This window comes from Besnoitia besnoiti, chromosome V, assembly GCF_002563875.1.
Source record: "Besnoitia besnoiti strain Bb-Ger1 chromosome V, whole genome shotgun sequence".
Classification (NCBI taxonomy): Eukaryota; Apicomplexa; class Conoidasida; order Eucoccidiorida; family Sarcocystidae; genus Besnoitia; species Besnoitia besnoiti.
Window position 1 is genome coordinate 3649909 of NC_042360.1, and position 11064 is coordinate 3660972.

At 53.4% G+C, this 11064-nt stretch overlaps 2 protein-coding genes across 2 annotated transcripts; both read left to right on the forward strand.

Moving 5' to 3' along the window:
* Positions 1–927: 927 nt before the first annotated feature.
* Positions 928–1866, forward strand: BESB_063260 (uncharacterized protein; the record flags this gene model as incomplete). The annotated part of the gene is made up of 3 exons (XM_029364740.1): positions 928–1012; positions 1517–1626; positions 1768–1866. The coding sequence occupies 3 exons, from the start codon at positions 928–930 to the stop codon at positions 1864–1866; spliced, it is 294 nt and encodes a 97-aa protein (XP_029219448.1).
* A 3187-nt stretch (positions 1867–5053) lies between these two features.
* Positions 5054–9229, forward strand: BESB_063270 (putative myosin light chain 2; the record flags this gene model as incomplete). Its single annotated transcript, XM_029364741.1, has 9 exons — positions 5054–5244; positions 5820–5968; positions 6111–6205; positions 6582–6656; positions 6945–7175; positions 7577–7624; positions 8269–8412; positions 8930–9024; positions 9175–9229. The coding sequence occupies 9 exons, from the start codon at positions 5054–5056 to the stop codon at positions 9227–9229; spliced, it is 1083 nt and encodes a 360-aa protein (XP_029219449.1).
* Between the last annotated feature and the right edge of the window lie 1835 nt (positions 9230–11064).

The window sequence follows — 11064 nt, forward strand, 5'->3', positions numbered from 1 at the left end:
ACAAGGCAGGACAAGGAGCCAAAGAGGCGCAACCGCCAGAGGAGCCAGCAGACGAAGAAAAGAAAAAGAAGGCGGGAAACCGACAGCAAGACAAGCAGCTGCGAGACGGTGACGCGCGAGACGCCAGGGCAGCTGACGACTTCCGCTATGCACCGTATACACCGCTACACATGGACTTTAACGAACAAAGGACGCTCTGAGACGGACAGGCCACGCTTCCTGCGAAGTTTAGCAGGAAATTAAACTGTGGTCAGATTCTCTCTCGTCTCCTCTTGAAGCGAACAGCAGGTCAGCAGCCTGTCAGACAGACGGGGCCGTGTATGCATGCGCACATGCGCCAGTGTGCAACGACTCATCCGCGTTCGCTTTTCACCGTCTTCAATCACACGCAGCCGATTTTCCATTGAGCCAGACGCCTGCGCCACCGAAAAAGGCAACAGGTGCTAGACAATGGTTTCGCTTCCGCTTTCTTTATCCCGTCACTTCGCTTGTTTCATCGGTCTCTCGCCGGTGCATGCGCTCGTGGCTGGTCACGGCGTTCTGATGTATATACACCGCATCCTACTGGCGCCTCTCGCACGTCGGCCTGTTTGCCTTGGAATCTAACAGATTCTCGACTTCTCGAGTCCTTATGTTCTACTGTGTCTTGTTTCTGGCCGTCTGCTTTGGATGTGTTGGAGCCTGTAGCGCAATAGTCGTTCACCTCACCAGGCCAGGGCCTATACAAGCGAGCGGTGTGACCGAGCCGGCGACGAGCCTAAGAAGAGGCGCGGAAGCGAGAAAAAGGCAGATTTCGACACAGAAGAACAGAGAGTAGATCACGGACTTGCTCCAGGAAAGAGACCTGCGAATCTGTTTTCACCACAAAGTCCCTACCACTGTAACCTCGTCATCTATACGAACCGCGCATACAGACTCGAAGGCAAAATGGTGGCCTCCGCGGCATCCAGTTCCTCTTCACCACCCTCTTCCGACTTTGTCTTTCCTCCCTTCTTCCCGCTCGTTCGGCCAGGTAGGATCCGTAAAGGGAGAGCGGAACTGAAGACAAGAAAGGAGAGCGAGATGCGAAGAAGAGTTTTTTACGACTTTCGCTTTTAACACCACTAACACTGGCGTGGAATGATGTTAAGGCCGTTGGATTCTGAAGACGGAGCTTCTCTCCTGATTCTTGCCTCGTCTTCCCTCGCATTTTCTTGTTTTCTGCACCCTTCTACTGGCAGCCTTCTCCCTGTTTCGTCTCGCGCGCGTTCTCTTCTGTTGCGCTCGAGATAGTCTTTGCCGTTCGGCGACGGCGAGTGTGTCGTCTGTTTGACGTTCATGGCCCCTTTCGCCTCACACTTTCGGGCTTCTTGCCCTTCTCTAGCGAGTTTAAATTCGCAGGTTTGATTGACATTTAGCCGCAAACATACACTCATCCCCCCCAGGATATATTTTTCTATCGCAGGCTCCGTCTAATGCCCCGTTTTTCTGTCTAGATCACAGGGTTTCCGGTGCTTTGAGGTCACTCGAACTGCAGGATGCGAGAATCAGGCGGACGCGCTCTTTGCCTGCTTCGACGCGGCGAACGTGCCCGGGGCTGGGCCTACCACGGTCGCAGGCCTCGCGCAGTGCCGCGATTCCGCTAAGGTAAGCCAGCTGAGGCTGAGAGAAAAGAAGAAGCAGAGGAACGAACGGGGGTAGGGGGAGAAAGCGGGAGAAAGCATCTCGCATTCCGGGTGGCGCGGGGCAAGCGTGCCGCGAGTGTTTCTGTTGCGTGGCCGCTCTCAGCTCTACGAAGCGTGCACGAAGAAGTCCCTCGCGGATCCGAAGGTGCCGCTGCCCATCGTGTTTGTCGAGTTCCAACCGGGGAGTCAGACGCAAAAGTGAAACGAAGACGCACGGAGGCGGGGCGGGACTTTGTCGCACGCCTCAAAAGAACGAAGCCAACGCGACGCGGCCAGCGCGTCCTTTCCGTCTTCGAAACACCTCAGGACGTGTCTCTCTTCTTCAGCCCGCATGCGTCCCTCCATGCGATGTCTGCTCATGCACAAGAGCTCTCCGCTTCTCAAGTGCAAGTCGACCGCTGCTCAAGCATCAGCTTGCAGATCGAACTCCACCAGCACACGAGGGCGATATACATATATATACATATATATATATATATATATGTTGGAATACGTGATCAGATGTATGGGCGGTGGATCCACACCCATGCCCAAACATAAATGCAAATATGTTTGTGCGTGAAAAACACGCCGGTCACACGCCCTGTGTGCGTCTACGTTAATGTGATAGGCACAGATATTTGTGTTTTCTCGCATTTGATGTTGAGTCTGCGCATGTGTACCTGTCTCTCGGTCTCTGCATGACTTCACTCCCACAGCTACTAACGTCGGTGCGAGTGCGTTTTCTTTCCGAGTGTCGCGAGGTTTCTTTTTCGATCCAGTGTGTCACGAGTTTTCGATTGCATGCTCTGCTGGGGTTCGCCCTATGTCGCCTCTTGTCTCTTGCAAGAATACCTTTCTCCCGTTTGACGCCAGTTTCTTTTTGTTAAAAGTCCGTCAACTGTCGCTCTCCACCAGAAAGACTCGCGCGTTCGCACGGAACTTTTAGGGCCACGCCCTCCGCGGCCGCATATTCATTTCAATTCGGCAGTTCGAGCCTCGGCTCGAAGGGATCTATATACATACACTTATATAAATATACATACTGCATGTTATGTACGGCGGATATGATATTTTTCTGTATTCAACATCACTGGTGACTCGGAAGCTGTTCTTCCGGCAGAGCGTTCTTCTAGGCCGCGGCAGGCCCTCGGTCGCTACTGCGGAGATCAGAAGTGTGCGGCTCTGCTCTGCGGCGCAGAGAGCCTGCCGTTTCTGGAATAGAGAGACACTCAAGCGATTGAAAATCTCATGAAAGCAGGCGCCGCAGCCATGCTTGTCGTAGCAGAGAAATACACAAGAAAAAGATTAGCGATTGAGGCCTCATTCGGGGCCACAATCCGAGCCAGACTGAGATTTGAAAAGCGAGCTTAATTGCGTGCCCACAGCCACAGGCGCCACACCACGCTGTTCACGCTGCATACAGAGTGAGAAGTCGCCTCTTATAGCCCTTCGGTTTCCTACTTGTCGCCCCGACCCTTCTGGTCGGTGATATGGCCGCAGTCTCCTGGGTTCCGCGCGAACGCCACCCTCTAACGCCCTCTATGTGCGCATGGAACAAAATGTCAAACGCGTACAGGATATAAACATATATTTGGATTTGAGCGTACGCATCTAACACATGTATATACGTGCGCGGCAGCGACATGCATGTCACTGCTCTTCGCTTTTCGGGTAAAATGCTGCCGCTTCCGACGTGTAGCTCGAGGCGACGCACTCGGGTGGAGAGAGGCCTCGTCGCCGCGTCACAGAGAGCATGCGCCTGAAGCGTGATCTTCTTTAACGTGAGATACGCCAAGCCAAGACATGCGTGGAGTGGCCCTGGAGGGCGTTGTGCAGCCTCAGAACTCGCGCTGCTTCGTTGTCACTCTTGCTTCTCAAGCCCGTTTGGTGCTTTCCTTCGGCCTGCCTCTCTTTCCCTACGTGTCTGCGTTTCGCTCCGAAAAGACGTCTGTCTGACAGCCCGGGCTAGGAGCGGGCCCCGGTGACGCCTCCTCGTCTCCGCCGCCGGGTGTATCGGCGCGTTGTGAGCGGAAGGGAGCCCAGCTGCGACCCCAACTGGCGCATTGAGGACAGCTCATGAGAAAATAGAGGTCTGCGACAGAGAAACCGCCTGAGCAGATGGCTCTGCGATCTGCGAGCACCCGTGTGCTTGACGATTGGGAAGGGCTTTGCGTTTTTTGGCAGCCCCCGAACAGAGGGCGGCAGCGAGAGACGCCGCGTTCAGTGGAAGGGAAGCTCTGGCACCGCAGGCGCGGTCTCGATGCGTTTGCGAGCGGCAGTCGAGTGGAACTCAGCGAGCAGCCACGTCGCGGCTTTCTCTGCGCGAGGACGTTCACACTCTGCAGCGAAAGAGGGCTGCTTGTGTGGCGCGAACGAGAAAACGTAAACACGAAAAAAAAAACACGGAAAACGCGCCGCAAAAATCAACCGTGTCAAACAACGACTGAGAGTGAAACTCACACGCGCTACCTACCAGTTTTTTTGACGACGAGCCTCTCGCGCGGGTCCCAGGTGTGTTCTTGTTGTGTATTTCATAGAGTGTTCGATGCAGTTTTCTCATTTTTTCGTGTGTGTCTCAAGTGTACATACACCTCGTTTCTCGCAGCAGACCATTTTCTCCGCTCCTTCCCTGACTGGCCTTCTTTGTGAGATTCCGCGCCGCGGAAAGCACGGCGAAAATTAACATTCTGTGAATGCGGCTCTTCGTTTTACACTGAGAGGGCTCGGAAAGAGATCACAACCCACTGGATTTGTTCAACTACGAAACTCATCCCGGCCGACTGTCAGATTCTCTGTACATCTGTCGTTTTCTGGTTTTTTGCGTATCTCTGTCCTTTCATCGGAACGCGCGCGGCGCTTCTGCGGGATCTTTACTCACATCACACAGCGGAGTCGTTTTCACGTGTTTTACGGTGAAACATTCAGAGTTTGGATGCTTCGCCCCGTGCTGTCCTTTCCTTTTGAGGCTTCAGGTGTTCATACACATCAAGATTCGCATCTTCTGTAGCTGACTCGCAGCGGGCGGTTGCTGGGCGCCGGTTTTGCTTTATGCGCGGGCCCAGATTGTCTGTTTCCCTCTTCTTCTCCGCTGTGCTGCCCGCTCCAGCAGATTTGAAGTCCCTGCAGCCGCTTTCCACGCAGCATCTCCGCCTCCGCCTCGGCATTCGCTTCATTCTTCTGTGTACTGAGTCGCTGGGTCAGCCTGTTTTTACGCGTTACCTACTCCGCCTCTCTCTGGCTTCGCGTGTGTCGCTGCCTCTTTCTTGCGTCGTCATTCTCTCATCACGTCCCTTTGCCTCTGATTCGCTTTTTCCCATTTGGCTGCCTCCGGAGACTCCTCTGTCTCTGCTTCCCGTGCCTTCGCTTCCATTTCCCTTTCGCGCTCTTTCCGCGTTTCTCTGTCGAAAATGTCGGACACTAAGCGGCGTGCGTCCTGCGTCGGCGGGCGCGATATCTCGACGGTCGTTCTCATTGACCGAAGCCAGCGTCCCATCATGAACCTCCACAAGGTCCCGCTCTCCGCGACGATCTGGGCGATCAAGACAAAGATCTCTGAGCGCCTGAAGGAAGTCGGGCGCTCGCTGAGCGCTGACACCATGTAAGTGAATAACTTGAATAAGACGAGGCAGTGTGTGCCGCGGAGGAGCGAGGAGGCAGGTACCGAGAGCGAGAGAGACAGAGAGAGCAGGTTTCTCTGCACGAGCTGCCTCATACAGTTCCGTTGTCTCGGGCACCTGCGCCGTTTGCGCATCCCATTGAGCGACACTGTGGCAGACACAGAATGCAGAAAAGCGGCGCCAATGCCGGCCGACAGGAACATAACAGAGATGGGAAGCAGAATATGTGGGCGGGAGAAGTTGCGGAGGGACTGGAGAGACGCTGACCGGTGTGAGACAGCGGAATCCTGACGCGTGATGGAGCTGAGGAACTATCCAGAGTTTCTGCGTTTGCGATACAGGCGGATTCGTGCCTGTCCCGCGCGACTGTTGTAGATCTGACCCAGACGCTGAGGAGTTGAGCCTCTCGCAGCTCATTTCTGCCTGGCGAGAAAGCCCGGTCATCACGCCGGCGATGTACGACCCTTGCGAAGCGATTCTGGTCTGTGTAGGGTTGCTTCGCTTTGTTTTTCCGCTTGCGAAAGCCTCGAGTTTGCGTCTGTGTGCGCGGCTCCAGGCAACTGTTTGTCGGCGAGGGCTCAGACCGTCTCGAGGAGATGAAGAACAATGAGATGCTTTCTACCTACAACACGCTCGGCCTCTCGCGCTTCACCGTCATCATTTCGCGAAAGACGAAGGTGGAGATTCTCATCGCGCTCACGAGACGTAAGTCGCCTCTAGGCAACCGTGTTCGAGTAGGCGCCATAGAGGCCTGCGTAGACCATGCACGTGTGCAAATTCCTCGGTTTTGCGTCCTCTCATTTCGCTTATGGTGCTTCTGGTTGTTGTGTGGCACGTCTCTTTGTAGCGGAGAAGAAGTGCCTGTGCATCACCAAGCAGAAGAAGCTCCAGGAGGAGTTCCCGGTCGTCGTCTCCCTAGGCTACAACCCTCTGCAGTTCACGGTGAGCGCAAGCGTGCCCGCCTGTGTGCTTCCGCGCCTTTTGGTTTTTCTGCACGCTGAAGAGGCGCTCTGTTTCCTGTGGTCGGGGGCTCTGCCCGGTGAAGCCTGGGTCCGGGCTGGAACAGATCTGAAAGCAAGTGCAAGCTGTTCGCCAGGATGGTCGAGGAGGCGCTCTGTTCAGTTTTCTGCGGTGAAAAAATCTGCTTGCCGTTTGGTGCTCGAGTCTCTTGGTTCGTCGTTCTGCGGAGTGTGTCTGGATCGCTCCCATCAGGCTTGGTTGCGGCTTTTTCGCGTGTGTCTCGGTGGTGTCTGTCTCCCGCGAGTCGTGCGGGTCTCCCTTTCTATCCAGAGGCGTTTACGCGTGTTCTGGTTTTCAGCGATACGTCGCGGAGACTATGAACTGTGGAGTCACTCGCACCGATGTGAAGCTGTACCAGGATGAAGCGATGCAGGTGAGTCGAGTGCTTGAGTTCGAGCTGTGTCTGGGCTCCCTCCTCCCCGCCCCCCCTGGCCTCCCCACGGCATTCTGGGCGTGGCTGCGCGCCGTCACGGGCGGTCCCGCCTGCCGCGCCAGCCAGGCGGCAGCTTCCGCTTGTCAGACACATCGCCTTCTCGGCTCTCAGCTGGCTGCGACGCGCAGCGCTGAAAAGGTTTCTTGCTTCTAACTAACTCTAATTTTCTCACCGTATCTACAAGCATTTCAAGAAGGTAGTTTGACTGGATTTTTGCGTCTTCCTCAGGACAAATTCCCAGAGGAGGGCACTCTGCGCTCGCTGAACATCGCCGATAAGACGCGGTTGTACGCGGTGATGCCTCCGGGGTTCGATATCAACAACATCAAGTACCCGACGATCGAGGCTGAGGCGAAGAAAGTCGTCGTCCAGGAGCCTGAGACGCTCACAGAGGAGGCACCCGCGCAGTCGGTTGGCGAGAAATCTAAGCAAGAAAAGGACTTTGAGGCGCGAGCAAAGGTGCGCACCTCTGGGCTGCACTTGAGATGCGTTCACACATGCATACAAAAAGAAAATAGAAGCCAGAGCGGACGACGCGCGAAGCGAGACTATGCATGTCTGTATTTATACAGACGTAAATTGGCACGCATATACTAATGACGATGCGTATATACATCTACAAATATATGTCGATAAATATGTATATATATATATATATATTTGTTTAAGTTGGGGTGGAATTGATGAGGGGCGGCAGTGGATCTTGGCGTCTCAATTTGAAGGCGCTTCTGCGGCGTTTGAGACATGCTGTTGTTCCATTTGTGCGTTGTTTCGATCTCAGCTGGTCGCAGGGTCTGACTTCATCTGCTGAGCTCGTTTTGTCGCATGACTGTTGTTTTTCCTTTTTGTGTTTTCTTTAGGGAGGCTCGATGTCGCAGGCCGACGCCGGAGCTTACGCGCGCTTGCTGGTACGCTCGCTGTCTCTGCGCGCAGGAGCTTTCAGTTTCGTGTGTTGTTGGAGGCGCGAGGCACTAATCTGAGCTCCAGGGCGAGACTGAATCGTTTATAGACGCAATGCAAGGCTTCGATCTGTTCCTTTCGTGTATCACAATATGCCGTCCCATGCGGCCCGTAGTTGTAAATCTATTCATATCTATCTATATCTATGTTTCTATATGTGCTCTATCTATCTGTCTATCTATATCTATATATCTATATCTATATCTATCTATATCATTCTACCTATATCTGTCTATATCTTTCTACCTATATCTATCTATATCTATCTATCTATCAATATCTGTCTGTATCTACCTATTTTTATCGATCTCGATTTATTTATGTGTCAATCTCTATCTGTTGATCGATGAGTGCACTCACACGATCTTTCAGCTGTCTGTGCAAAAGAGTGATATGTGCGATACCTAATAATCGGCGACGACAGTTCTACGCGGCGCAGCGCCTTTTCGTGCAATTTTCCTCCCGCAGATCTCTCACATGTCGTACTCATTTGTTTCTCACAAATCAGCTGCGCTGCATCGGAGCCAAAAAAAATGCGGTTTCCACCGCGCATGCAAATATGAACCCAAGTGTTTGGGGTGCTCATCTCCAGGGCTTCTCTCCGTCTCTGAAAGAAGTTGCCGCGCTGCCCGCCAAGGTTGGCTACAAGGCTTTCCAGGAATTTTTGAACGTCGCTATGCATCCCGATGACAACCAGGAGTCTTTTCGCGAGTTCTTCAACTCGTTTGACACACGGGTATGAGGAGCTGAGAAAGGACTCTTTATCGCTCTGCGAAACGAGCGCTGTCTTTCTGATGCTGGGCTCGACGCATGCAGGCGACGTCGCTACATGCCACCGTTCACGCACTCACGGCAGGGCCAGCTTGACAGTCCCTCTATGCATTTCTGGCAGACGTCGGACTGGCGCTGTGCCTAAGTCTACTGGCCTTCGTGTAATACATATATATATATATATATATATATATATATATATATATATATATATATGTACATATATATATATATATATATATTGTCGAGTACAGATGGCCTGCCGCATATATATCTGCATATGTGTATCCGCATCTGTTAGACACATGCATGGGTATCGCCATGGATTCCTAGTCTCTGCCTCTGGATATCATGTGCGTGTCGTGTCGCACATCTGCAGCCGTGTATCACCTGCACGCCGATACAGATGAATGGCGTGCCTACGCACCTTGGAAGCATGTGGATAAGCGATTTTGTGTGTGTTGGCGCTGACTGGACTGCAGGCAAGCGGCGATCTGACGAGGAAGCAGGTGACAAACATTCTCCAAATGTGGGGCGATGAGCCTCTCAACAAGGCCGAAGCCGCGGCGTTCTGCGAGTAAGCCACGTGTGTGCGGCTGAGTCTTGCTTTGTGTGAGGCCTGCATGCGCATCGGATTCTCGAACACTAGGACATCGCCTTCTGTGAAACCTGAAAAAATCGTGTTCACTCATTCCAGCATTGTCTGGTTTCGCGCGTTCTTCTGCAGGCTGGTCATGGGCCAACAGGACAACATCCCAATCAAGGTTCTGCTCGATGTGTAAGTTCTTGAGAAGCGAATGTGGAGCAAGCTACCTAATCTTGGCCTCCAGGCGAATGCCCACGCAGAGTTACAACCTCGACTTCGGCCTTCTGTCGTTCCGATGGCAGATTTTCAACAACTGCAACTGCCTCCGCCGCCAGTGGGTGCTGCAGCAACGTAACCGGCCGCCCATGTAGAGAGCGGCCGCCGCGGTGTGTGTCGCAGTCTGCATTTTCTTTCTGTCCCGTCTAATGTGCGTGTCGATGTGCTCCAGGGCCCGCGCCCCGCCCCGTGTCAGAAGCGTGTGCTGGTTTATGCGTTCGGCTAGACTGCTTTTCGCTGGCGCGTGACAGCGAGCGTCGTCACCCGTGCGTTCGCCGTTGCTGTTGTATCGATGTTCAGGCTGCAAGAAGGCTCGGCGTGAGCGTCTTCAGGGCTCCGGCGACAGCGACGCTCGAAGGTGTGACTAGGTCAATTTTGTAAGCGAGCGATGCGCGGCGTTGAAAGGGGCTATGCACGTAACGTCGCGACGAATATGGAGGAACGGAAGATGACGGAGAGAGTGGATTGGCGAAAAGAGGGACTGTTGTCTCTTGTCACCGAATATCGAATTCGGTAGCTACTTTGTCATCCGTAGAGGGTGCGGTCTATAGTAGGAAAAAGCCAAGAACGCTTCGCCCCTGCTGTTTCCCTTGTGCAGGTGTGGTGTTTTAGCGCGTGCTTAGACTGTACGCGTCTCGCGCGCACTCTTTTGTGTTTCTTTAGAAGACAGCGTAGAGATTCCTTGCACCTTTTCGGCGACCCTCTCTTGTCCAGCATCCTACCTAGACTGCGTAGAAAGGACGCGCGGCTCTCCCGCAGTGTGCGCGGAGTCTCCCGGACTGCCTCGTGGGCACCGGCGCAGGCTGCAGATTTGCTTTTTGTACTAGACAGCATCGCCACGCGAATATCCATTTTAAAAAAAAGTCGCCAGTGGAGTTTCCTGGGCACGAACCACTTTCGCGTGAGATGGACAGACGAAAGACGATGCGCCTAGCTAAATTAAGCGATGCGCGGGCGCCGCATACTCTGATAAACCAGTCAGTTTACTGAAGGACCGGTGCGGCTCTAGTGGCCTGAGATTCAAGTTTGTACCCGAAACTTGATCCAGGATAAACGCATTCTCGCCCTTTGGCAAAAGTAGAAACGGGCAGTAAATGCGCAAACACTGTCGCCTTCGCTCCGAGGTAGTCCGCGCCGGAGCAGCGGCGCCACAGACGGAGGATTGAGGGCTTTCGCCGTTCTCGGCGTGTGGATTGCGCGCCTGAAGTTTTGGTGAGCGAGTGAAGAGCGAAAAAAATAAGGCTGTTTGTCACGAGGTGCGCACACAGTCAGGATACGCACTCAACTTCAAATCGACTTGCTATGTGGGCGCGGCTTCTCGACCAGGCATGAGCAGTATTGACGAGTGCAAGACCTTCTAATCTGATGGAGTGTCTATTTTGTGCAATTATATATAATATAATATATATATGCAATATAATATAAATATATATATCACGCGAAGACCCTCGGGGCCTCCTCTATTGCCGAAACCCAATAAGACGTGCTCGCAGTTCCAGAGTGCTGGTGTGTCGTCGGAAAAGCGACTTGAGTGGAAAAACCAGCAAGGTTGTCGAAAGGACGACAGCGCCGGAGCCAGGAGACTCGCGTGTGTTCTTTTTCAAGGAGTTCAGGACACGCTGTGTGTGTTGTCAGACGTTGGTTTTAATGCCTCCGCTGCGCACCCGAGGAAGCGGCTGTCTAGACGGTAAGTGTTCGCGCCGTTTCATCGCAGGGAAACTGCCTTACGTTCGAGGCCTTACTTTAGAGGGTCAT